Raw genomic sequence first — 25,004 nt, 5'->3', positions numbered from 1 at the left:
ATTTAGTGTTACATATAATATAAATATATAATTAAATTGTTTTATATTTATAAATTATTATATTATATAATTTATTTAATTATTATTAAATATAATATAAATATATTATTAAATTATATATGTAAATATTATATAATATATATATATAAATATAATACTTATTAATATATATATATTTTTTTATTATTATTAATAAATATAAAACAAATATATTATTATATATTCTTAATTATAATTTTATATTATTTATTAATTTTAATTAGTTTAAAATGAATATTTTTTTCAATATTATTTAAATAAATAAAAATATTTCTAGCACCATTTTCAGCCTTTAAATAATGTCACATAGTCCATGTCACTAAACAATATTGTTGTATTTAATTACCTGGTGTTGCATGAGATGTAATGGAAGAGCAGTGCGCTGGTGAGGAAGATCGTCTTGACTGCTCTGTCTGCGCAGACACTCGAAATTAAACGACGGTCTCCGATTACCTATAAACCAGAGAGATTCATATCCTCTGACAATGATTCTGAACAAAGCTGAACCATAAACCTAAACTAAGGAACCCCAAGACTTGCCTTGCGGTGTTGGAGGAAGCAGTCTTCTCTTTGGTGACCTACGTGAATCATGATAAAGGGGCTGCTCGTCATCCTCATAGTAACTGTCAGGATGATGGTAACCCCGTGGCGTCTCGTATTCCTGGTCACTGTTGGGGTACCTGCACAAGAAAGTGTGAAACGGTAAATACTCCAGGATGAGTTTGTGTAAATGTGATTTATTTGAAATGCTGGGTTTTACCTTTCACCCGACAGCATGCTGTCATCTTCGTAAAACTCCTCTCCGCTGTAGTACTCTCCAGAGTAACGGTCTTCTTCGTACTCCTCTTCGCGGCGTATCGTGGGTCGTCTTCTGTCGCTGCCTTGCGCCCTGCGTGAAGGTCAAAAAATCGGTTAGATTTTGGTCAAAGAGTCAGCGATTAACCATGCACTACCATGCAGACATACGGCTCCAGAGTTTAGTGATGTGGTTAGACCTCATTAGAAAACAAGCAAAGTCTTATCAAGACAGCTGTCAGCGGTGTCGTAGCTCTTCTAGCTTCTGCGTAAAGTCTTAAGTAAATAGCTGTACAGTCTTAAGAAATCTAGGCTCAGTTTAAAGATATTCTAGTTGAAGATTTCCTTGCACTGAGTCTAGATGTCTTCAGTGACTGTGAAGCGTAGACCCTAAAGTAAGTACTGTACTCTACATTTAACTGACATGAACAAAAATGAAGCTGTGAAAAAGTATAGTTTGTTCAACGTTATACTGGGTTGGAGAGTGACTAACTTAAAGTGCTACTAACATCACTAGTTGTTCGTAAAACCGTGTAGCTTTTCAAGCAGCAAACTACTTTTTAGTTAGTTATCATTGTTAATTAAAACTAAAACTACTACTACTACTAAACCAATAATAAATAAATATTTTTATAATAATAATAAATAACAAAAGCACAACAAAATTAATAATAATAATAAAAATTATTATTATTATTATTATTGAAATCTGAAAATATAAAATAAAAGCAAATTGAAACAATTAAACTATATTAATATAATAAACAAAAAGACATTAAATCTTAATAACAATGAATAACAATAATTTTAAAATTATTATTATAATTATAAATATTTAATATTTTTATTTAATATATTATTATAATTAGCCAAAACTACTATTTAAAAAATAAAAACAAAACAAAAAATGAAATAATAAATCTTAATGACAATATTAACAATACTAATAATAATAATAATAATAATAATAATAATAATAATAAATGAGAAAAGCACAACATTACTAAATTTTAAAAAATAAATAAAATTATATATAATATAATATAAAAGCTAATTAAAACTATTGAAAAATCTGTATTAATACAACAAACAAACAAAAAAGAAATTAAATCTTACTGATAATAATAATAATTAATATTATTATTATTTATAGGGTTATTATCATTAACTAAAACTACTACTTAAAAAAAAACAGAAACAAAAAACTAAATAATATATCTTGATGATGATAATAATAAATGACAAAATCACAACAAAATTACAAAAAATTAAAGAAAAGTTAAAATAATATATAATATAATATAATATAAACGCTAATCTTATTGATAATAATAATAATATTATTTATTATTAGTATTATTATTAGTATTATTTACAGGGTTATTATCATTACCTAAAACTACTACTTAAAAAAACTAAAACAAACATAAAACTAAATAAATCTTAATGATGATGATAATATTAATGATAATAATAATAATAATAATAAGAAGAAGAAGAAGAAGAAGAAGAAGAAGAAGAAGAAGAAGAAGAAGAAGAAGAAGAAGAAGAAGAAGAAGAAAAGTAAGAAGAAGAAAAAGAAATTACAAAAACACAAGAAAATTACTAAAAATGAAAGAAAACTTAAAATGAAACCTGAAAATAAAAAAAGTTAATTGAAATTATTGATAGAAACAATATTAATATTTAAATGATTTGCAGCAACAAATTACTACTTCGCAACCAGGGTTATTATCATTAACTAAAACTATTACTTAAACAAACAAAAACAACAAAACATTTTAAATAAAATATATTATAAAATAAAAGCTAATTTTAATTATTAATAAAACTATATTAGTTAATAAATAATACTGTTTGCAACATGTAGCTGCGTAGCTTCCAAAAATGCATATCATGTTTTTGTGTTTTTCTGGAGTATTTTCGATTACATTCATTACCAGAAAACTGCTCTGATTGCAAAAAAAAAAAAAAAAAAAAAAAAAAAAACTAATTTTATATTACTTATATAAATATATTCAGTAAATAAAGTGCAAATGTTATTAGCTACTTAAGTAACATTTATTTTTATAAATATACTTCTTTTTATTGATCTATTTATTTTGTAAGAACAGCAACTTTAAAAAATTAACATTATTTTAATTTAAGTATTTTTAAACATGAATAGTGTTGCTTAGAAAATTACTGCTTCAAAATAGCTTCTCCACCACTGCATGTACCTTGATCGTTCAGCATATGACAAAAAAAAAAGAAAATATTCTTCCATAAATCTGAATTAGTCAATCACTCACTTAATCAAATCAAACCTTTTATTTTATTACAGAAAATATTGAGCAAACTATACTTCTGTCCATTACAGCCATGCTTTTGTCAAACAATAGACAACAGGCATCTACTTTAAGGTTGAATCAGACTAGCATCCCCATTGGCCCAATATATAATTCATCTGAACATTCCTGCAGAGGTGAACTTAAAGGACAACTCTTGGTAAAAAATATTGTATAATAATTTATTAACTAAAGTTAAACATTAGGTGTTATTTGCATTTCTATGAAGTATTACTCTGACGAGTCATCCTTTAAGCCAGGCAAGCGATTTGTTTTGTTAGCACCGATTATCCAGCAGACACATGCAACAAGCCCCTCCTCTTTCGCTTCATCACCCAATCACAACATACAGAGACTCAAAGACGTATCCTGATTTGTTAATGCTTTACTAGACACTCCCATCAACTCTTCCAGTTTTGTAGTCAATCTGTGTGTGTGTGTGTGTGTGTGTGTGTGTGTGTGTGTGTGTGTGTGTGTCTGTGTGTGTGTGTGTGTGTGTGTGTGTGTGTGTGTGTGTGTGTGTGTGTATAAGGCCCTGTTCCAGATAGTGCTCTTAGTCCTTCAAGAGACAACTTAAAGCACCATATGGGACAGGGCTGAGGCGGAAATCCCAACGTTGTTACCCACCGAGCACAGTTCTGCTTATCATTCACCGTCTGTTTCTCTATAAGCATTAGTACCTGCTATCTATGTGAACATAGAATACCTAATGTAACATACCTAATATACGTCTCATAGTAGCGCCTTCTGTTCCAGAAAGCAGAGAGATGGTTAAGAGAAAGCATTTCGGTTAGGAAGAGAGAAAGGTGGAGAAAAGCAGGGGAATAGGGTAAGGGAATGAATGGACACATATATCATACAGTATATACATGATATATACAGCATTTTTATATATGTGAGGTTGTTTTCACACTTGGTTTGATTGCTTTGTACAAACCCGAGTTGAAAAACGCAGCATCCTCCATCTCTCACATAAGCTTTTACTCAGCAATAAGTGGTTTAACCAGATTGGTAAGTGTCAAAAACGTTTTGGAGGGTCTGAATATATAGTTCAAGGCAAAAGTTTACATACACCATGCAGAATCTGCAAAATGTTAATTATTTTACCAAAATAAGACGGATCACACAAAATGCATGTTTTTTTTTTTTTTTTTTTATTAAGTACTGACCTGAATAAGATATATGTACTTACATATAGTCCACAAGAGAAAATTATAGTTGAATTTATAAAAATGACCTAGTTCAAAAGTTTGCATACACTTGATTCTTAATACTGTGTTCTTACCTGAATGATCCACAGCTGTTTTTTTGTTTGTTTTGTTTAGTGATAGTTGTTCATGAGTCCCTTGTTTGTCCTGAACAGTTAAACTAGCTGCTGTTCTTCAGAAAAATCCTTCAGGTCCCACAAATTCTTTGGTTTTCCAGCATTTTTGTGTATTTGAACCCTTTCCAACAATGACTGTATGATTTTGAGATCCAACTTTTTACACTGAGGACAACTGAGGGACTCATATGCAACTATTACAGAAGGTTCAAATGCTCACTGATGCTTCAGAAGGAAACTCAATGCATTAAGAGCTGGGGGTGAAAACTTTTGAATTTGAAGATCAGGGTAAATTTAACTTATTTTTGTCTTCAACATGAAACATGTAACAAATATCTTCTGTAGCTTCTGAAGTGTAGGAATGCATTTAAAAAAAAACACAATATTTATGCACACATCTTCATTCTGTTCAAAAGTTTTCACTCCCCAGCTCTTAATGCTTCGTGTTTCCTTCTGAAGCATCAGTGAGCGTTTTAACCTGCTGTAATAGTTGCATATGAGTCCCTCAGTTGTCCTGAGGTGTGAAAAGATGGATCTTTTACACAAATACACAAAAATGCTGATAAACGAAAGAATTTGTAGGACCTAAGGGATTTTTCTGAAGAACAACATGCAGTTTAACTGTTGAACTGAACAACTATCACTATACACACAAAAAAATAAAACACAGCTGTGGATCATTCAGGTAACAACGCAGTATTAAGAATCAAGCGTATGTAAACTTTTGAACTTTTATGAATTCAACAATTATTTTTTTGGTGGGCGTAAACGTAAACGTCTTTTATTCTGGTCAGTACTAAATAAAAAACAACATGCATTTGTATAATCCCTCTTATTTTGGTCGGAAGTAAGGTGTAAATATCAATCAAGGTTGACAAAATTGGATGTTTATTTCTACAAAAGCGTCCTGAACACCTCAAATGGACTCGGGTCTGCAGTAAAGCAACAGTTTCATTGAAACTATTTTATGTTGCATATTGCTGGGTAATTCATCAATTTATACTCTCTCTTTCATTTGTTGTTGTACAATCTGCTTATGTCCCATTGATAGTTAACTTCAGGAGTGGGGTCAAGAGTAAATTCATACTTAATTTTGTCTAAAAATCATACATAACTCGTAAAATAGTTTTGTTTTCAATCTCTCATGAGATTGTGTTTGTGAAAACACCTTGAAGAAAACATGGTATCACCATGGTCAGATAATGGACCAGCGTAGGTGAGAGGAGGACAGTGTGTGGGACAGGGCCCAGGTTGAGTCTCTTTAAGGTGGATAAATGCTAAAAATAATGAAATCTAATGCTCTAAAGGTACAGTCACATTAGCAAAATTATGACCAATTTTTTTTAATTTGTCAATAGTGCAGCAATATGTGACCCTGGACCCTGAAACCAGTCATAAGGGTACATTTTTAAAAATTGAGATTTATACATCATCTGAAAGCTGAATAAATAAGCTTTCCACTGATGTATGGTTTGTTAGGATAAGACAATATTTGGCTGAGATACAACTATTTGAAAATCTGGAATCTGAGGGTGCAATAAATAGTAAGAAAATCGCCATTAAAGTTGTCCGAATGAAGTTCTTAGCGATGCATATTACTAATCAAAAATATTTATGGTAGATAATTTACAAAATATCTTCATGGAACATGATCTTTACTTAATATCATAATGATTTAGACAAATAAAAGAAATAAAATTTCAATAAAATTTATCATTTTGACCCATACAATGTTTCTTTGACTATTGCTACAAATAAACCCTTTCACCCTTGTTTAAAACAAAGCAACTTTTTATTGCGAATTTGCAGGATCAACTTGAACCTGTTACAAAAACTGCATGGGGAAATCTGAAATCACTCTCACACCTATTCCAATTGACTAGATTTTGGCAGCAAAAATTTGCAAACAACAATAAATGTGACCACACCTTAAAGCTGATGATAATGCAGATGAATAATCATCTAAAAGCATAAATGTAAATGAATGCAGAGTTTAAAAAAGTCACTTTTTTTTTACCAATCTACTAAAGACGACAGATACTTAAAGGGGTAGTTCATCTAAAAAAAAAAAAGAAAATTCTGTCACCCTCATGTAGTTCCAAACCAGAAAGACACAAATTAAGATATTTTTAATGAAATCCGAGAGCTTTCTGACCCTGCATAGACAGCAATGCAACTACCACATTCAAGGCCCAGAAAGGTAGGAAGGACATTGTTAAAATAGTGCATGTGACTATTTTATCAGTGGTTCAACCGTAATGTTACGAAGCTACGAGAATACTTTTAGCATGCAAAGAAATTGTTGAATAAAGTTGTTATTTTTGTTTTCTTTGCGCACAAAAAGTATTGTCATAGCTTCATAAAATTAAAATTGAACCACTGATGTCACATGGACTATTCTAACAATGTCTTTACTACCTTTCTGGGCCTTGAACAGTTGCATTGCTTTCTATTCAGGGTCAGAATGCTCTTGGATTTCATCGAAAATATCTTAATTTGTTTTACGGAGATGAATGAAGGTCTTGCAGATTTGGAACGACATGAGGGTGAGTAATTACCTTGAAAAACATCCTTCCTAAAGCAATTCCAATCAATCCGAATGGATAGAAGGAACTGGTTTAAGAAGTCAGATTCATTACCCCATAATCTGCTGGCATGGGATACATACAAATACAAATCTTAACATCAAAACAAGCATTCACCTTTGCCCGTGTGGGGTCCTGGGCTTGTCGTATTCTCCATAATATGATCCCGGGTAACCATTAGCCGGTATATGCTCATAGTAACGGTTGTGTCCTCCGTTGGGTAAACTGGACACGTTGGCGTTGTTGAGGTTGATGTTGGTAGACTTGGGCGACTTGTTGTAGGAGTTGTTGTGATGGTGATGATGGTGATGATGGTGGTGATGGTGGCGATGATGGTTTTGCTGCGCCATGGCATTGGCGCGACCCAAGCGCCCCACGGGCTGCTCCATGTGGGCGTAATGTGGGGGTGGCTGCACCTGCAGGGGGCGCTGTGTGGCGTTTGTCTGGTGGCTGGAGCTCCTCCGGGGGTCTCCATTTATGTGGTTGATGTGGTTACCAAAGAGTCCTCCATTTCGCTGTGAAGAAATACTTGTGTTTGTAAGTTTAAAGAAACACCCAATGGACGTTAGTCAGGATTGACGCCATATTTAAGTTTGCGCAAAGGAAACGTTCACACCAAGAACAAAAACTATTAAGATAACCAATATCCACACCAATGGACGATAAAAATTCTGTTTAATATTAACATTCTGTGCCTTTTCTATTGTTATACCTATTGTTATAGTTATCGTCCTTGGTGTGAATGGCCTTTAAAGGGACAGTGTATATGACTTTCTTCTTTAAGATGAATACAATCAGGGTTAGATTAAAAAATGTCCTGGCTCTTCCAAGCTTTATAATGGCAGTGAATGGGTGTTGAGATTTCAAAGTCCAATAAAGTGCGTCCACCCATCACAAAATGACGTAGGCATAGCATAAGCTCCGATGAAAATATCCTAGTTTCGCAAGAACCAAATTTTGTGTACAGCAAGGAGCTTAGGCTATGCCTATATCCTACGTCATCCGCTGGAACGTCACTCTCTTGTGAACATGCAAAAGAAGTTAGCGAAGCCAGAGGTTACGGTGTGTAAAGTTTTAAAGGAGAATTTCACTTTCAGAACAAAAATGTACTGATAATTTACTCACCCCTTTTTCATCCAAGATGTTCATGTCTTTCTTTCTTCAGTCGTAAAGAAATTCTGTTTCTTCAGAAAAACATTTCAGGAATTATCTCCATATAGTGGACTTCAATGATGCCTGTGAGTTTTAACTTAAAAAATACAGTTTAAATGCAGCTTCAAATGGCTCTAAACGATCCCAGCCGAGGAAGAAGGGTCTTATCTAGTAATTTGAGGTTAAAAAGTATATAAATTGTCAATTTGTTTTGAAAATGACTGTTTTTCTAGATAAGACCCTTCTTCTTCGTCGGGGATCATTTAGAGATATTTGAAGCTGCTTTTAAACTGTATTTTGGAAGTTCAAACTTGGGGGCACCACTGAAGTCCACTATATGGAGATAATTCCTGAAATGTTCTCCTTAAGAAGCAATTACTTTTCGACTGAAGACAGAAAGACATAAACATCTTGGATGACAAAAGGGGTGAGTAAATCAACTGTTTTTTTCTGGAAGTGATCTTCTCCTTTAAATATGGATATTTTTCTTACACAAATGCATTGATTCATTTTATCAACTCTCCAGAGCTGTGTGGAGTGCTTTTAATGATAGGTGGATACACTTTATTGGACTTCAAAATCTCAACACCCATTCACTGCTATTAGAAAGCTTGGAAGAGCCAGGACATTTTTTGAAATAACTCTGATTGCATTCGTCTGACTGAAGAAAGTCATATAACAGTACAGGCTGTAGTTGTAATATCCTTTAGCTGATGCAACAACAACAAAAAAAGTCCTTTTTTGCACAAAATGAAATATGGCATCTTCATTAATCCGATGTAAAGTCATTTGATTGCCATTTTTAATGATCTCATGGGAAAAAGAAGTTGGAAAGGAGGTAAAATGGCGTATGGTGTGAGTGAATTTCATGAACTGATCAAATCTGAACTGAATTTGAAATCAAGAGAAATGTAGATAAATAGATATGCTATGCTAAGGCTAACGTTACTACAAACCTGGGATGAAGATTTGCCTATCGCACAATCTTCAATAAAGTCAACCTTTTAGATAGTCAACATGACGAATTTATCCATTCAAGGTTTTAATCTAAGTGTGTACGACCTCCAGGGATGGCGAACAATTCATCGCAACTCCCTTAAGGAATCGTTACTATTAAAAACCAGGCAGTTAAAGTAAGACAATAAGGTACAGATCGATTTTAGAAGGAGAAAGGGGTCATAAAAGGTGAGTAAATTACCCTATAAATTTCTTCGTCCTCCTCTGGAATAAAGTCTACTAGCTCATCATCCTGCAGGTCACATGATATCGCACGGCGGATTTCTGGCCCAATGTCATGCAGCGTACGAAGGCCAGCCTGAAAGCGTGACGACAAGATAGCTAAGGACCTGCTCTTGAATGGAAAGCCATTGAACAGCAGCGACATGTTGAAAACGGAGACCCTCACACACACATGCCACCAGGGGGCAGTTTACCAGACACATTGACACAAACAGGCTTGACGAAGACAGTTCCAGACAGGACAAATTCATGAAAGATGACAACAAATCACAGCAGACATAGAGGAAAAACACAAAAGCGCCTTCTTAAATCCCCTAATACACTTTAACTAAGATGCTAGCTTTTACTGTGACTTTCTACAAGAGACTATATTAGCCACATATGCTATTTAGAATTTTTTTTGTGTGTATAAATCATTTCAAAATTGTAACACATTTCTAAGGAAATGCCCTTCTAAACAAAGATTATGTTTGCAAAGAAATCAAACACAGTGGTGTTTGATTTATGAGGATGGAGAGGACGTCTTAAAACAATAATACATGAATTATAACTCTGAAGTGATGATAAACGAATACAAACACTTCAAACTACATGTACAACAGACAGAAAAACATTTACAGGTCACCATTATCACACTGAGGGATCCATATTCAAGCTAAAACAACATTAGCACATCCAGAAACAAAGAGATACAGTTGAGGTAAAGAAGGTCTCATGCAAAGGAAATACACTTTATTCAGCATTTTTTATTCATTCGGGGTGTTCACACTGACAGTGGTTTGCTTTTGACTAATACGCAAGATGAAAATGTCCACTTACAGCTGAGGTCAAAAGTTTACACCCCCTTTCAGAATTTGCAAAATAAGAGGGATCATACTAAATGCATGTTATTGTTATTTAATACTGACCTGAATAAGATATTTCACATGTTTACATATAGTCCACAAGAGAAAATAATATTTGAATTTATAAAAATTACCCAGTTCAAAAGTTTACATCCCCTTGATTCTTAATACTGTGTTCTTACCTGAATGACTTTTTGAATTTGAATATCAGGGTAAATTTAACATATTTTGTCTTCTTTGGAAACATTTAACTATCTTCTGTACCCTTTGAAGGGCAGTACTAAATGAAAATATATGATATTTAGGCAAAATAAGAAAAATGTACACATCTCCATTCTGTTCAAAAGTTTTCACCCCCGGGTTTCGATGCATGGTTTTTCCTTCTGAAGCATCAGAGAGCGTTTGAACCTTCTGTAATAGTTGCATATGACTCCCTCAGTTGTCCTCAGTGTACAAAGATGGATCTCTAAATCTTACAGTCATTGTTGGTATAGGTTAAAATACACAAAAATGCAGAAAAAAAGAACAAAGAATTTGTGGGACCTGAAGGATTTTTCTGCAGAAAAGCAGGCAGTTTAACTGTTCAGGACAAACAAGGGACTCATGAACAACTATCACTAAACAAGAAAAAACACAGCTGTGGATCATTCAGGTAACAACGCAGTCTTAAGAATCAAGGAGATGTAAACTTTTGAACAGGGTAATTTTTTATAAATTCAACTATTATTTTTTCTAGTGGACACATATTTTATGTGAAATATCTTATTCAGGTCAGTACTAAATAAAAAACAATATGCATTTTGTAAGATCCCTCTTATTTTGGTAAAATAATTAACATTTTGCAGATTCTGAAAGGTGTGTGTAAACTTTTGACCTCAACTGCTTGATCAAAATGTAAAGTGACCAATTACAGTATGTTGGTACATGCCATTTAAGAGCATGTATAATGTATAATAATTTAAAAATAAAACTAAATACAAAAAAAAGGACAAAACATGTTATTTATTTACTTGTGTGTCATGACTTTAAACAAATGTTACCATTTGATTCTAAAATAACTAAAGAACAAAACTTTGAGAATGACCCTGAGGAGTGCAATTTCTGTCAGTGTTAACGCATCAAATCCAAAACCAATATATACAAAACATAAGCAAATTCATGACCATAAAAGAACATACAACTTGTCAATATACTCTAAAGAATCAACAGAATTTAATCTCCAAGTATGTTCTGCTTACCTGTAGGGCGATGGCGGTGTTGTTCTGCGCTGGGTGAACGCCAACCAGGCCTTCTTCTTTGCGTTTCTTGAATTTCCTAAAGTAGTCCTGTATCAGGAAAGTGGCATAGAACTTCCCCACCGTTACCTCATCATCTGAGTGAACAGACCACACACACGGCTTCGCTGTCAGCAAGTAGTTTCAACGCACGCATACACACCTCTGCGGTGATGCACGTCGAGAGACAGAAACTGACGCCAAGAGATGTTTTTTGTTATTCTAACTATATATAAGTTGAAAGAGAACAACAGTTTTGTGAGTTAAATATTAATGAACCCCTTAGATTATCTGGATTTCTACACAAATGACTTCTGTCTACCACATAAACACAGACGGTTTTAATTAACAAACACCACATACATGAGCAAAATACGCTGTACATTACAGGACACCAACGCGTTTTGCTGTTTTAGTTCCCTTGAATGCATATACACTACACTAGCTGTATTTACTTGACAAAAATACAGTAAAACAGTTATATTGTGAAATACTATTATTATCTCAAAAAACTGTATGCTTTTTGAGTATATTTTAAAAAAATTATAGTTTATTCCTGTGCAAAGCTGAATTTTCAGCATCTTAAGTGTCACATGATCCTTCAGAAATCAGTGTAATATGCTGATTTTTTGCTTAAAAAACTATTATCAATGCTTTAATGCTGAATCAAATTTGTACTTCTATGATAAATAAAATGATTGCATTTTCAATTAAAAAATAGTCCTACTGATGACAAAAATCCATTTGTATATAAATTATTATTCTAAAAACATTCAGCCGCCAGATATCATTTTTAATCTTTTTTTACTAGTGGGTGCAGGACACTATACAGCCCTACAAAGGCAAAGTGCAGTAACTATGCCGACACTGAAACTGAGAAAAAAGCCTTTAAAGTTTTTACACCTTATATGGTATTAGTTTGGATCATGTAGTTACTGCGATTTTGACACTCTCGTTTCTCTGAAACGGGACAAAATTGAACCAGGAGACTTTGCCACAAGACAAAACGGTTGTCACAAAGCCCATTTTAAGCCTTAACTCAATATTGACCAAATGTGTAGTTACTGCGCTTTGCCTTTGGAGGGCAGTATAGTTCATATATGTAAGTGAGGAAAGCAAAATGAAGTAAACTGTGACATATTATATCCAAAAATTCTCTTTATACAGTGGACAACCAGTAAAATTGATTCAAAGTTATTTGACATTTTCAAAATTAATTCTTTCTGACAGAGTTTAACTCTGAGTTCGTGTCATACTTTATTACCATTTTCTACACTATAGTGAATAAACCACACTGTAAAGAGTTTTCACCAGTTTCAACTTAAAAACTTAAGTTTAGCAGCTGCCTTAAAATGTTAAGTTAAATCAACTCATTTTTATTGTAATAAGTTAAAATGACTTGTAGTTTTAAGCTGATTTAACATAAAAGTTTAAGGCAGCTGCTGAACTTTTTAAGTTGAATCTGGGTCTGAGTTCTTGTCATATCTTATTACCATTTTCTAAACTATAGCGAATAAGCTGTGATAATGTAATAAATGTTGAAGGTGTCTGAATAAATTTTGGTTTGACTGTATAACCTAGCCATTCATGATAGAAACATAGATAACTACAATTAGTAATTGTTAGGTTTACAAACGTTTATCCATGGTGGTATCTAAGACAAATTAATATGTGGAAAATCCAACTTAAGCTGCTAGTTTTGTTTGGGAACACAGTAGCTGGATTCTAGCTAGTAATTTGCTGGTTATTAGCCACCTAGAAAAACAGCTAATGACCAACTTGGACCAGCTAGAAACCAGCTATCTTCTTCCAAAATATAGCTACCAGCTTTATGTAATGTCAGTTTAGCAATATTTCAAAATCATAGTTTTGCACCCATCTAATTGGAGTCACCAGACACCTGTTAACATATTAGTGTTAGCAGATTAGCATTAGCATAGCAACTGTGAGAGAGACTACTAGGGGTTTGCAAAAAAACAGCATCAGCTAAGCCATCTAACTGCACTAAATTCTAGTCCTAAATGCGTTTAAGTTCTATTGGGAACATGCAAGCAAGCAGCACTGAGCAATGTGTATTAGCACATTAGCGTTACATTTCAGTGAGTGTCTAATATGCAAACTGCATATGCATGTTGACCATCTATGTGTATATAAAGTGTTGCATGTTGTGTTAATGTATGTGTAAGTGTGTGAGAATCATTCTGAAGCAGGGGTCTGTGTCACTGTTTTTTAAACAAGCACGTTGGGGACAGATCAGGAAAGAAGAGGCAACATTAGTTCCATGCCACCACCCTAAAACAGAATTGCTTCAGAATATTCTGAAGATTTGAACTTTTACATGAACAGAAAGACAGTTAATGAGGAACGGAAGCTGCGGAAAAGCTCAAGCAGATACAGGAGAGAGCGACAGTGTAGAAAAAAGAGAGAAACAGAGAGAAAGAGACACATTTTTTTTTAGAAGGACACAGCATGCCTGAGTTGCCATGCAAGCCCAAAGCTCAACACACACACAAACACACACACACACACACACACACACCCCTTCTCTAAATCCTCCAACCATATGTTCAGACACACAAACACACATCATTGAGGTTCCAGTGTGGACGCAGTGTGGTACCGAGCAGGAGAGGAGAGCATTCGCGACACATACAGAACAGAACAAACATCGCAGAGACCCGACTAGGAGAAACTAAGAGTAGAACAGCAGGAAAAAGTGTGTGCGTGTGTGTGCATGACACAGATGTACATTATGTTTAAATATTCCACTAAACTGTGTTTTAAAATGATTTAGGTGTGAGTTAAAAGACGCAGAAGTATGTGTCTATGCTCTGTTGTGAATGTGTATTCCCATTAGCAGCAGCAATCTCTGAGATTTAATAACTGACCACCAGCAGGGGGCACCACTTGATCCAGAAGCTTCATGCTTGTTCTCTTCCAGATCTTCTTAATCACGGCTCGGAGCTCTTCGTTCGCCTGCTCTAGGTTACCTGGGACAAAACATACAACATGTTACGTGTAGTTTACAATGTAGTTTCTACTCTAACTACCGTTAACTAGGTAAGGGATAATGTACAGGCAGCCGGTAGTTATCGCAGAAATAAGCCCCGACAGTGTGATCAGGACCCGACGCGAAGCGGAGGGTCTTGTATCACACTGAAGGGGCTTTTTTCTGCGATAACTACCGGCTGCCTGTACATTATCCCGCTTATTACACGGCTACTTGCCACATAAGGAAAAAAACTGGACATGAAAATGAATTTGAAACCTTTTATTGGCATATTTGTTTTAAATTAACATTTTTATCCTTCCGCGAAACGATATAGTACCACGTGACTAACATTCAAACTATGTACGTTAGTAAGACAATTTAAATAGATTAATGTCGAAATTTTCCATTGTTAACTGTGGTTGTCCAGTGTTTGTCACAAGATGGCGCCAAACGGTAATCTTTGTTGGCACGGAGGGATTTTAAACATACAAGTAGTACCGGCTATGCGTTATTACTTTGGAGCGGTGATTATTTGAAAAGAACGAACCTGCAAATGTCTCAACTGACCAATCAGAATCAAGCATTCCAAAGAGCCGTGTAATAAAGCTGGACATTACAGGTTAAAAAAAACACATTTTCAATATTTTGATGGCTATAGTTTTACATTTGCTCTGAAACAGCTTTAAAAAGATGGCTGAAGAGTGATTTCAGAGGAACCTTGATTTTTATGCGTTGTTTACATCAACATGTATAATAAAATTTATTCCAAAGTCTGTTTTCACTAAACAAATGCGAAACAAAAGTACAATTTTATGATATCACCCTTATATATAGGGTATATATATATAGACATATACTTTTATATACCCTACATATACTCATATACACTACTGTTCAAAAGGGGTCAATAAGAATTTTTTTGAAAGAAGAAAAATAATATTTTTATTTAGCAAGGATGCATTACATTAATCAAAAGTGACCATAAGGACATTTATACTGGACACTTACTTGAAATATTTGTATTTCAAATAAGTGCTCTTCTTTTGAACTTTGTTCCTTAAATAATATTTAAAATGTAGCATGCTTTCCCCCAAAATTTTAGGCAGCACAACTGTTTTCTACAGAAGCCTTAGGAGGTCACAGAGTTTAATATTTTTTTCTTTTTAGACTTTTCATGATCACAACTTAATTTTCTTGTGATCTCAACTTAGACAAAACAAAAAGTGGTTATGTCATGATCACAAGAAAACCTTTATGTTGAGATCACAAGAAAATAACTTCTATGTCAAGAAAATGAAGGTGTGATCACGGGAAAACAACTTTTTTGTCGTATTCACAAGAAAATAACTTGTCAAGAAAATTAAGTTGTGATCACGAGAAAAGAACTTTATTTCGAGATCACAGGAAAACAACTTTTTTATCGTATTCACAAGAAAATAACTTATGTCAAGAAAATTAAGTTTCGATCACGAGAAAAAAACTTTTGCTAAGTCAAGATCACAAGAAAACAACTTTATTTCGAGATCACAGGAAAACAACTTTTATGTTTTTATCAAAAGAAAAAAACACTGACAACTTGCATCAAGATCACAAGAAAACAAAAAAGAGAAAAATATAATAATGCATGGCCCTCTTAAGACTTCCATAGTTTTCAACAATAATAATAAGAAACACCAAATCAACCTATTAGAATGATTTCTGTAGGATCATGTGACACTGAAGACTGAAGTAATGATACGGAAATTCAGCTTTGCATCACAGGAATAAATTAGATTTTAAAATATTTTCACAAACAAATTAGTTATTTTATTATTAGTTATTATTTGAAAATATTTTACAATATTACTGTTTTTCAGTATTTTTGATTAAATAAATGTGATGCGATCTCCGAAACTCGTACATTTGTCAAAATTAGTTTCTCATTAAATTGTTCTATAACACCTTTTCTATCATCTCTGAAAATATCTTAGAAAATTCACTTGTTTAGTGCAGAAATGCCTGTCTCTGTTAGGCACGTGCTGCGGAGGTGCTTTCTCTAAACACAAAACAGTTAACCTATCAAAATAAACCACGTAACATATTTACTAAAGGTGTATTAATGCACATTCCCCGCCAGTTCTACGGGACGCAATTTTTGTATTCATTTATTTATTTATTAATATCGTGAGATGGCAGAGAGCAACAACACAGTCTGAAGAACTGTGGCTGCTCATTTAAACAATCTTACTTGTTTCAGTCTGCTCAATCTTGGTGATATCAGTGCACTAAACTATGTTATTATAGACCATTTCACATCCAGAGATGAAGGATCTGATGATGAAGTTACTAAAGAGGAGGAGTCCGATGACTCCTGTTATATGAAAAGGTGCGCGACAGTTGCACTGCGCTCTTACAAGGTACATTATTTGTGCTATCTAAACATACAAGGGGTGATCAAAAGTTTAGAGACTATGCCCATGATAAACAATGGAAAACAGACATTAGTCTGTTTGTGTAATGATGCAGTATAGCGCTCCTAACTTGACAGACAGCTCTCATTAAACCCGTGAAGTGAAAGTAAAACCAGTGTTGTTTTTGACAACCATCTTAGATTTAGTCTTAGTCTTTTGGACTAAAATGCTTCTTAGTTTTAGTCAAATTTTAGTCACTTCTATATGTGATAGTTTTAGTCCAATTTTAGTCAACGAAAAGTCAAAAAGGTTTTAGTCTAGTTTTAGTCAAAAAAGGGGAAAAAGTAGTCTTTTAACAAATTAATGTAGGTCAGTAAGTATTTTGCTGTTGGGTAGTGTCACTTATAAGTTCTGAAAATAGCAGATCTATAGTTCAACACAATGTGAGCTTCCGGATCAACTATTTTCACCAATAATTACAATAATGAAGGAATGTTTTAAAACATAAAAGACAAACAAGGATGGAATGCTAAAACGGCTTGCCATACTAGTATGGCAAGGAGTATTTAATGCTAAAACGGCTTGCCATAGCGGCAGATACGTTTCAGGTTTTAATTGGCATGCACAATAAGCAGAAATGTCATGCATTTTAAACGTCTGACGGACCACCCACTAGCATTTTCGTCTATTCTCGTCTCGTCAACGAAAACTCGCACACGTCTCGTCATGTTTTAGTCATCAACGAGCCACTTTTATCTCGTCATCGTCTCGTTATCGTCATGAAAAAAATTGGCGTCAACGAAATGATTTCGTCATCGTCATCGTTGACGAAAACAACACTGAGTAAAACCCGTTTTTCTTAAAATTTCATTCCCTAAAATCATAGCTATCAGTCAAATTAAGCCATAACTTTTGTTACATTCAAGCTATAAAAGCTAAATAAAAATAGTTTATTGGAAAGGGCTTGAACTCAGCTTTCATATGGTATCAAAACCTATCAAAAACCTCAAATTTCACCAAGTGTTGGGTTTTCCTAGTTTGCATCACAACTGCAGCCTTGGTGAGTATAAGAGATTTTTTTTTCCAATAATGGTTTTTACCCAAAACCCCATACTTTTGAACGATAGTGTAACAACATAGTTTACCTATTTTTACCTACATTACGATTTATAGTTCACTAAAACATTTTAAAACACTTGTCATTTGTGAATGATGCAAAAGATTGGTTTTGAATTATATTAATTGCAGTAAAATGTCAAATTTAATTTAAAGCGATTTGCAAACCAGTTCTGCTTGTATCCGATTATTCCCATACCTTCTGTTTTGATCTTCAGCGCAGTTCTCACAAGAGCAAAAAGTGTAGCATTAAACATGACAGTCCCATCACTGTTCAGAGGCATATTCATAGCCACCAGCCTCTAGAATAAAGAAACAATGACAGACCAAAAGAAAGAGAGTGAGACGGTGGGTTGAGCGTGTTTGCCAAATTCATTTGTAAATGTGTGTCTTACTTTGCAGGCGACTCTATGAGGACAGAGTTTTCCAAATCCAAGAGGAGGCTGAATACGGCGTAGCAATGTCACTACATCAAGATGTTTTATTCTGCCTCTGCAATAAAATAAGAGAGAAATATGACTTATCAAATTTCAATTTGCTCTTCATCACATGTTGAGATACATTCAACAGTCAGGTCTAGAAACCCTCGAAATATTCAGATGAGAACAAAACTTCAAATCAACTGTTGTCTTCCATCAAGCTGCTTTGCTGCTGAATTTTGCAGCATTATCACTGTTATTGAACTAAACTGAATCAACATTAAACTGATTCAAGCTGAATAATGACACTATTTTCTTCTTCTTACAGTCTATATGAACTTTACACAGCTACTGATCTAAACTGAACCAAAACTGAACTAACCTAAACTAAATTTAAAGCTGCTTTACAGTAGAATTTGAATTGTTCTAATATTTGAAGATTACTGTATGTACCTTACTGTGAAGCCGAATTGAAATAATCAATTTTTTTATAAAGCTCTCCATTAAATATAGATGACTTGACAAACATTTACACATCCTTACTTGGCCTCGGGATCATACTCTGACCAAATCCTCTTAAATTCATCGAGATGATGCGGCCCCAGAATCGACCAATCACGGGTCAGATAATCAAAGTTGTCCATGATGACAGCCACAAACAGGTTAATGATCTAAAACAAGATATTATTTAATTTGATTCACATGTACAAGTTTTGAAAACAACATTGTTGATCATTTAAAAAAATAATAAATAAAAACAAACTAAATGAATCCTTTTGGCGCTTTGAAACGACAAAACAGCAAATAAAGAGATCAAATAATGACGTTAAGGTGAGACACTAATAGTTAACTAATAGTTATCACCTTACTTACCCAGTTAATTGGTTACATTGATAATAGTAAACATTTTTCGTATTACAATTTTTCTAAAATGTTAGGTTTAAATATGCAAATGATCCATTATTTAATGAAATATGCGCTAATTTGCATACATTTCTAGTACAAAAATCTAAACGCTGGATGAAGTCAGTTTCAAAATTCTTGCTAAATTTTTTTTGACATATTAAATTTAAATGTTTTATCTCATATAAAAAAACTGGAACAGACAGAAAACATTAAATGTATTTTTTTGCCATTTTGGGGGGAATAAGCAAATTATATATGAACAAATCCCTCAGTAAAATCCTTCAGAATATAGACAGGAATAAAAATGTAAAGTTTGGTGTGTGTAAGTGCTACTGAAGTGGAGATTTATGACAAAACGTATTTTGAAAAAATGTGTTTTTTGCCTGCAGCGTCTCCCCTTAATGCATTCTTAAAAACATTTTTTTTTTTTTTTGAGGTTTAGAGATGGACAAGTAACATTATAAATAATACTATTTTAGTAATTCAAATAAATGAAAAGGAAGTCTGTATTATCTAGTTAGTGTGTGTGTACCAGGAAGGCGCAGAGCATGTAGAATGTGATGAAGTAGATGATGGCAAAGTTGCTTCCGCAGGTCATTTCTTCTCCGGGATTATAGTCTGACTCTGGGTCACACAGCTTCCCTGGCATACATGCCAACATGATCTCCTGCCAGGCTTCACCTGTTGCACATCTACACCCAAAAACACCCAAACAATAATGAATCTGAAATGCAATCTGATGCAGCAGACAATACCTTACATTAAACACTTGTTTTAAACACCAACATAAAGTGGTAGCATGAAAAAAGGAGAAAGAATAAGAAACGAAAAAACACCTTAGTAAAAGGTTAAAACCCTGCTACTTTTGACTTTAACACCAACATCTTCAGTGTGGTGTTAACTGACCTGAAGAGTAGAAGCACAGCCTGGGGGAACGTCTGAAAGTTGTTGTTCCTGTTGATTTGTGTGTGGTCCACCATGGCAATTTTCCCAAACATCTAAAAAAAAGGTAAACTAAGTTCCACTGTAATGTATTAAAATAAAAAAAATTAATAGCGCTCTTAAAAAATCTGTTACAGTTGCATAAACCTGTCAAATCATGAATGTTTCTCACAATTCATGGCATATGGAAAAAATATTACTTATGAAACTAACCTGCATGCCAATGACAGCATAGATGAAGAACAGCATGGCTATCAGCAAAGCGACATAAGGCAGGGCCTGAAAAGAGCATAACATGTATTTATAATAACTAAATGTATATACAATATATTTTTTTATAAATAATAATAATAATTTACCACTAAGTTTAAAAATAAAATTATATCATAATATTTTAAGCTTTAAAATTAAATAAAGTAAAATAAACGTTGTGCTGGGGTCAAAGTAAACAAAAATACATAAATAAACCTATAAAATAGTTTAAATAAATAATAAATAGCAATAATAATAATATTTTAGCAGCACTAAGCTTTAAGTAAAAAATAATAATATTAAAATAAAATAAAATAAAATAAAATAAAAGTTGTGCTGGAGTCAAAGTAAACAAAAAGACATAAATAACCCAAGACAATATTTTTTAGAAATAATAATATTTTAGCACTAAGCTTTAAAAAAAATGTAATATTAATAAAATTTAATTAAATTAAAAAGAATAAAATAAAATAAAATAAATGTTGTGCTCGGGAAAAAGTAAACAAAAAGACATTAAATAAAATAAATAAAATAATAAAATAAAATAAAAAGTTGTGCTGGGGTCAAATTAAACAAAAAGACATAAATAACCCAAGACAATATTTTTAATAAATAATAATAATAATAATAATAATAATAATAATAATAATGTAGCGCTAATCTTTATGTAAAACTAAACTAAACTAAACTAAACTAAACTAAACTAAAATAAAATGTTCTGCTGGGGTCAGATGTTGACAAAAAGACATAAATAAGCCCAAGACAATATTTTTATAAATAATAATAATAATAGTAATAATAATAATAATAATAATAATAATAATAATATTTTAGCACTAAGCTTTAGGTAAAAAACTAAAATAAAATAAATGTTGTTCTGGAGTCAAAGTAAACCAATTTTTTTTTAATAAATAATAATAATAATAAATAATATTTTATCACTAAGCTTTGAGGGGTCATAGTAAACAAAAAAGACATAAATAACCCAAGACAATATTTTTTTTAAATAATAATAATAATAATAATAATAATATTTTAGCACTAAGCTTTAAGCAAAAAATAATTAAATAAAATAAAATAATAATTTGTGTTTTATAAATTTGTGTTGTGTAAACAAATGTTGTGCTGGGGTCAAAGTAAAAAATAATATTTTCAATAATAATAATAATAATAATAATAATAATTTAGTACTATGTTTTGAGTAAAAAAAAATAAACAAATAAAATAAAAATAAAATAATTGTTGTGCTGGGGTCCAGGTAAACCAAAAATACACTCTTTCACTATAAAGGATAAAATACAACTTTCAAATTAAATGCATAAGCTTTAATATGATCTGTTGGTTCATTAGCTCAGAATCACATCTGACCTGGAAGGACTTGATGAAGGTCCAGAGGAGGGTTCGAATGCCCTCTCCTCTGCTCAGCAGCTTGACCAGTCGCATCACTCGGAAAAGACGGAAGAAGGTGATTGAAATGCGAGCGCTGTCCTCAGTGTTCTGTGGGGGCAAAGCCGGCATTAGTGAACCAATCAGGAGAAAAATATAACACAGGGCATCAGGCTGTATTAAGGCAGTCTGACCAGCAGAGGGAAGCACAAAATTGTCTCAAAGCAGGTGTTGAGTGGATTCATTTATAGCTAAAATTTTGATTTTATAAATACATTTCAATGCTTTTTAAAATAATATATAGGCTGGTTTGACTGATCCAGAAATACTCCCGGAGACCCTGTGTTTCACGCTTATCCTAAAGAGATAAAGAAGGGGGCAGAAGGGGGCATGCTGGGTAAAAAACAAAAACAAAAAAACCTTGCCATACTTGACTGCACGCATCAGCACAAGCATGGCATTCTTGACCCAGAGTTACTTCATGCCAACTTACAGTGGGCCCCTAAACCTCACGGGTGAAAGGTCAGTTTGAGGTCACAACCTTACCTGACCCAATCCGACCTAATCTGACCTGACTTCAGGGGCCCCTTAACCATGCAGCAGTGTCAGCGCTACAAACGTGAGGGGCCGACGACCCCACACACACACACACACACGCACACACTCACACGGTTCGTCGCGTTTGGGTGACACTCCCCTAATCGACAAATATAGTCAAAAAAATGTAAAAACCAAAGCAAAATCTTGACAAACAGAGCAAACAGAGAAAACGAACGTAAATAGAAAGCCAAAACTCAACAAATTGAAGTCAGGGTGGGTTAAGATGAAAGGTAACAATGTTTTAATTAAGATTTCAGAACTCAAACGGAAACCTGAAAAAGAATGCAGACTGTAAAACCGGGCAAAAAGCCCAAGAGGGGCAGAATTTCTTACCCCCGACTCATCCACCTGAGGTGCCTCTGTGGGCTTTAAAATCAAAGACCTGAATTAATCACTCACACATAACGTTTGCACAGCCACTTACGCTTTAACACGCATTCACAGGCATTTGTCATTTCACAAACCAAGATGGCAAATCTGCTCAGACAACCTCAAGAATAGACAATCTTCCATTCAAAACTGCTTATGAGGACTGAAAAATGACCAGTGACCAGAGACAAACAGGACTGGATTCACATAAGGGGCTTATATAACATGAAGGTCCATCATGTGACCTTATTTCTATCTCGTGGATTACATAAGCGGCTCCAGACAGCATCCGACGTACAGTACAGCACACATACACACACACACATTAACAGGACAATGAGGGACTAGCGCACACTTATGCAACGATTACAACTTTGTAAACAAGCGCGTATCCAAAAAAACGCTAAGAGAAACAAGTATAACAAAGCCACAATGCCACATTATGAAATTTACATTGCTCTACATTCATATGCATTGACAGGCAGTGCATTATAAATAGATCAACGCTGTTTCTGTAATTTGATGTACAATTAAATAGACTTTTAAGTGAATTAATTGTAATAGTTAACTAGAAACCAATACCACAGGAAAACATATCTGTAATAATTTGCATTTATGCACAGAATAATCATTTCACTAGATAAATGTGTCCACCAATGTCCACTATTGATGCAATTTATTATTTCTGAATCAAACAGCTTTAAATTTAGCATTATTATTTCACATTGCGTTCACATGCACAGAAAATAAACTCTCGTCCACACATTTGATCTTGAGAACGGATCAGTTGATTCTGAAAGAGCAAAAAAAAAAAAAAAAAAAATCCACATTCATCAGCATTAAGACACTCACACAGTGGGAAGAAAATTCAGCGTGTAATCAAAAAAACAAGATGAAATCCTTCATCTGTGCAGAAAGACTCCAGACAGATATGGCTTCAGTCACACAGCCTGACATCCCTCGTCTTCAACTATTTACATTTGCATGAGAAGCAGAAATGGTTGGATGCAGTTTCTGGCTGGAGCATTTATGGTGCATGCGTTAAGCAAGTCAGGCATATGTGCACACGCTTACACACATACAATGTCTTTCTCGAATGCGGTCTCGCCATGACAGCAACACAAGACTTGAGAGAGCTCAGTATTCCAGTAGCACCGCAGCATCTCCATGCATGCGCCCTGTAAAAGAGACACCACCCGAGGGCGCTCTAACAGTCAAATGCAAGAGAGGGAAGAAAGAAAGAAAGAAAGAAAGAAAGAAAGAAAGAAATCATAGGAAAAAATAAAATGGCAAAAAAGAAGGAATGCAGAAAGGAAGGAAAGAAAGGAAAGAAGGAAGGCAAAAAGGAGAACAAATAAAGAAAATGGAGGGAGGAAAAAAGAGGGAGGGATTTGAGAGAAGTAAAGCGGTAAAGAAAGAATGAAGGAAGAAAGGTAAATTAAGAAAGGAAACAAGGAAGGAAAGCATAAACCAAGGAAAACAAATTAAAGAAAAATAAGGGGGAAAATTACAGGTAGGAAGAAAGAAAAGTAAATATAGAAGAAAAAGGTAAAAAAAAACATAAGGAAGGAAGAAAGGATTGATGAGTGGCACAAAAGAGGAATGAAAGAAAAAAGAGAGAAGGAAGAAAGGAAGGAAGGAATTAGGAAAGCAGAGATAGAAGATAAAATATGTAAAAAAAAAAAAAAGGAAGAAAGGAAGGAAGGATGGATGGATTGGTGGGTGGGTTGGAACAAAAAAGGAATGAAGAAAAGAGAAAGGAAGGAAAGAAAGGAAGGAAGGAAGAAAAGAAGGAAAGCAGAAATGAGGAATGAAGGAAAGAAAAATTAAGAGAGAAAGGGAAGTGAGAGAAACAAAATAGGAAGGACAGAAGGAAGGCAGGAAGGAGAAGCAAGGAAAAAGGATGAATGAGAGGCACAAAAGAGGAAAAAAAGTAGTAAGGAAGGTAAGAAAAGTAAGGGAAGTGAGGGAAAGAAAGCAGTAAGGAAGGAAGAAAGAAAAAAGGAAGGAAGAAAGGAAGGAAAGCAGAGATAGAGGATAAAATAAACAAAA

At 33.7% G+C, this 25,004-nt stretch overlaps 1 protein-coding gene across 1 annotated transcript in view; it reads right to left on the bottom strand.

Annotated features, from left to right (window-relative positions):
* Nucleotides 1-25,004, bottom strand: part of LOC141294326 (voltage-dependent L-type calcium channel subunit alpha-1D-like) — a 69,567-nt gene that overhangs the window by 9,839 nt on the left and 34,724 nt on the right. The window contains exons 22-36 of the mRNA XM_073826384.1: nucleotides 21,966-22,094; nucleotides 20,559-20,624; nucleotides 20,310-20,401; nucleotides 19,936-20,095; nucleotides 19,041-19,168; nucleotides 18,474-18,570; nucleotides 18,278-18,380; nucleotides 14,469-14,570; nucleotides 11,545-11,678; nucleotides 9,421-9,537; nucleotides 7,188-7,585; nucleotides 3,882-3,908; nucleotides 800-928; nucleotides 580-719; nucleotides 386-492 (exon numbers count right to left, since the gene is read on the bottom strand). Of these exons, the coding sequence (XP_073682485.1) occupies nucleotides 386-492; nucleotides 580-719; nucleotides 800-928; nucleotides 3,882-3,908; nucleotides 7,188-7,585; nucleotides 9,421-9,537; nucleotides 11,545-11,678; nucleotides 14,469-14,570; nucleotides 18,278-18,380; nucleotides 18,474-18,570; nucleotides 19,041-19,168; nucleotides 19,936-20,095; nucleotides 20,310-20,401; nucleotides 20,559-20,624; nucleotides 21,966-22,094 (1,929 nt within the window). The remainder of the gene's footprint in view (nucleotides 1-385; nucleotides 493-579; nucleotides 720-799; nucleotides 929-3,881; nucleotides 3,909-7,187; nucleotides 7,586-9,420; nucleotides 9,538-11,544; nucleotides 11,679-14,468; nucleotides 14,571-18,277; nucleotides 18,381-18,473; nucleotides 18,571-19,040; nucleotides 19,169-19,935; nucleotides 20,096-20,309; nucleotides 20,402-20,558; nucleotides 20,625-21,965; nucleotides 22,095-25,004) is intronic.

Source organism: Garra rufa, chromosome 20 (genome assembly GCF_049309525.1).
Source record: "Garra rufa chromosome 20, GarRuf1.0, whole genome shotgun sequence".
Lineage (NCBI taxonomy): Eukaryota > Metazoa > Chordata > Actinopteri > Cypriniformes > Cyprinidae > Garra > Garra rufa.
Note: the sequence above shows the minus strand (reverse complement) of the source record. Positions and strands in the feature narration are given on the sequence as shown.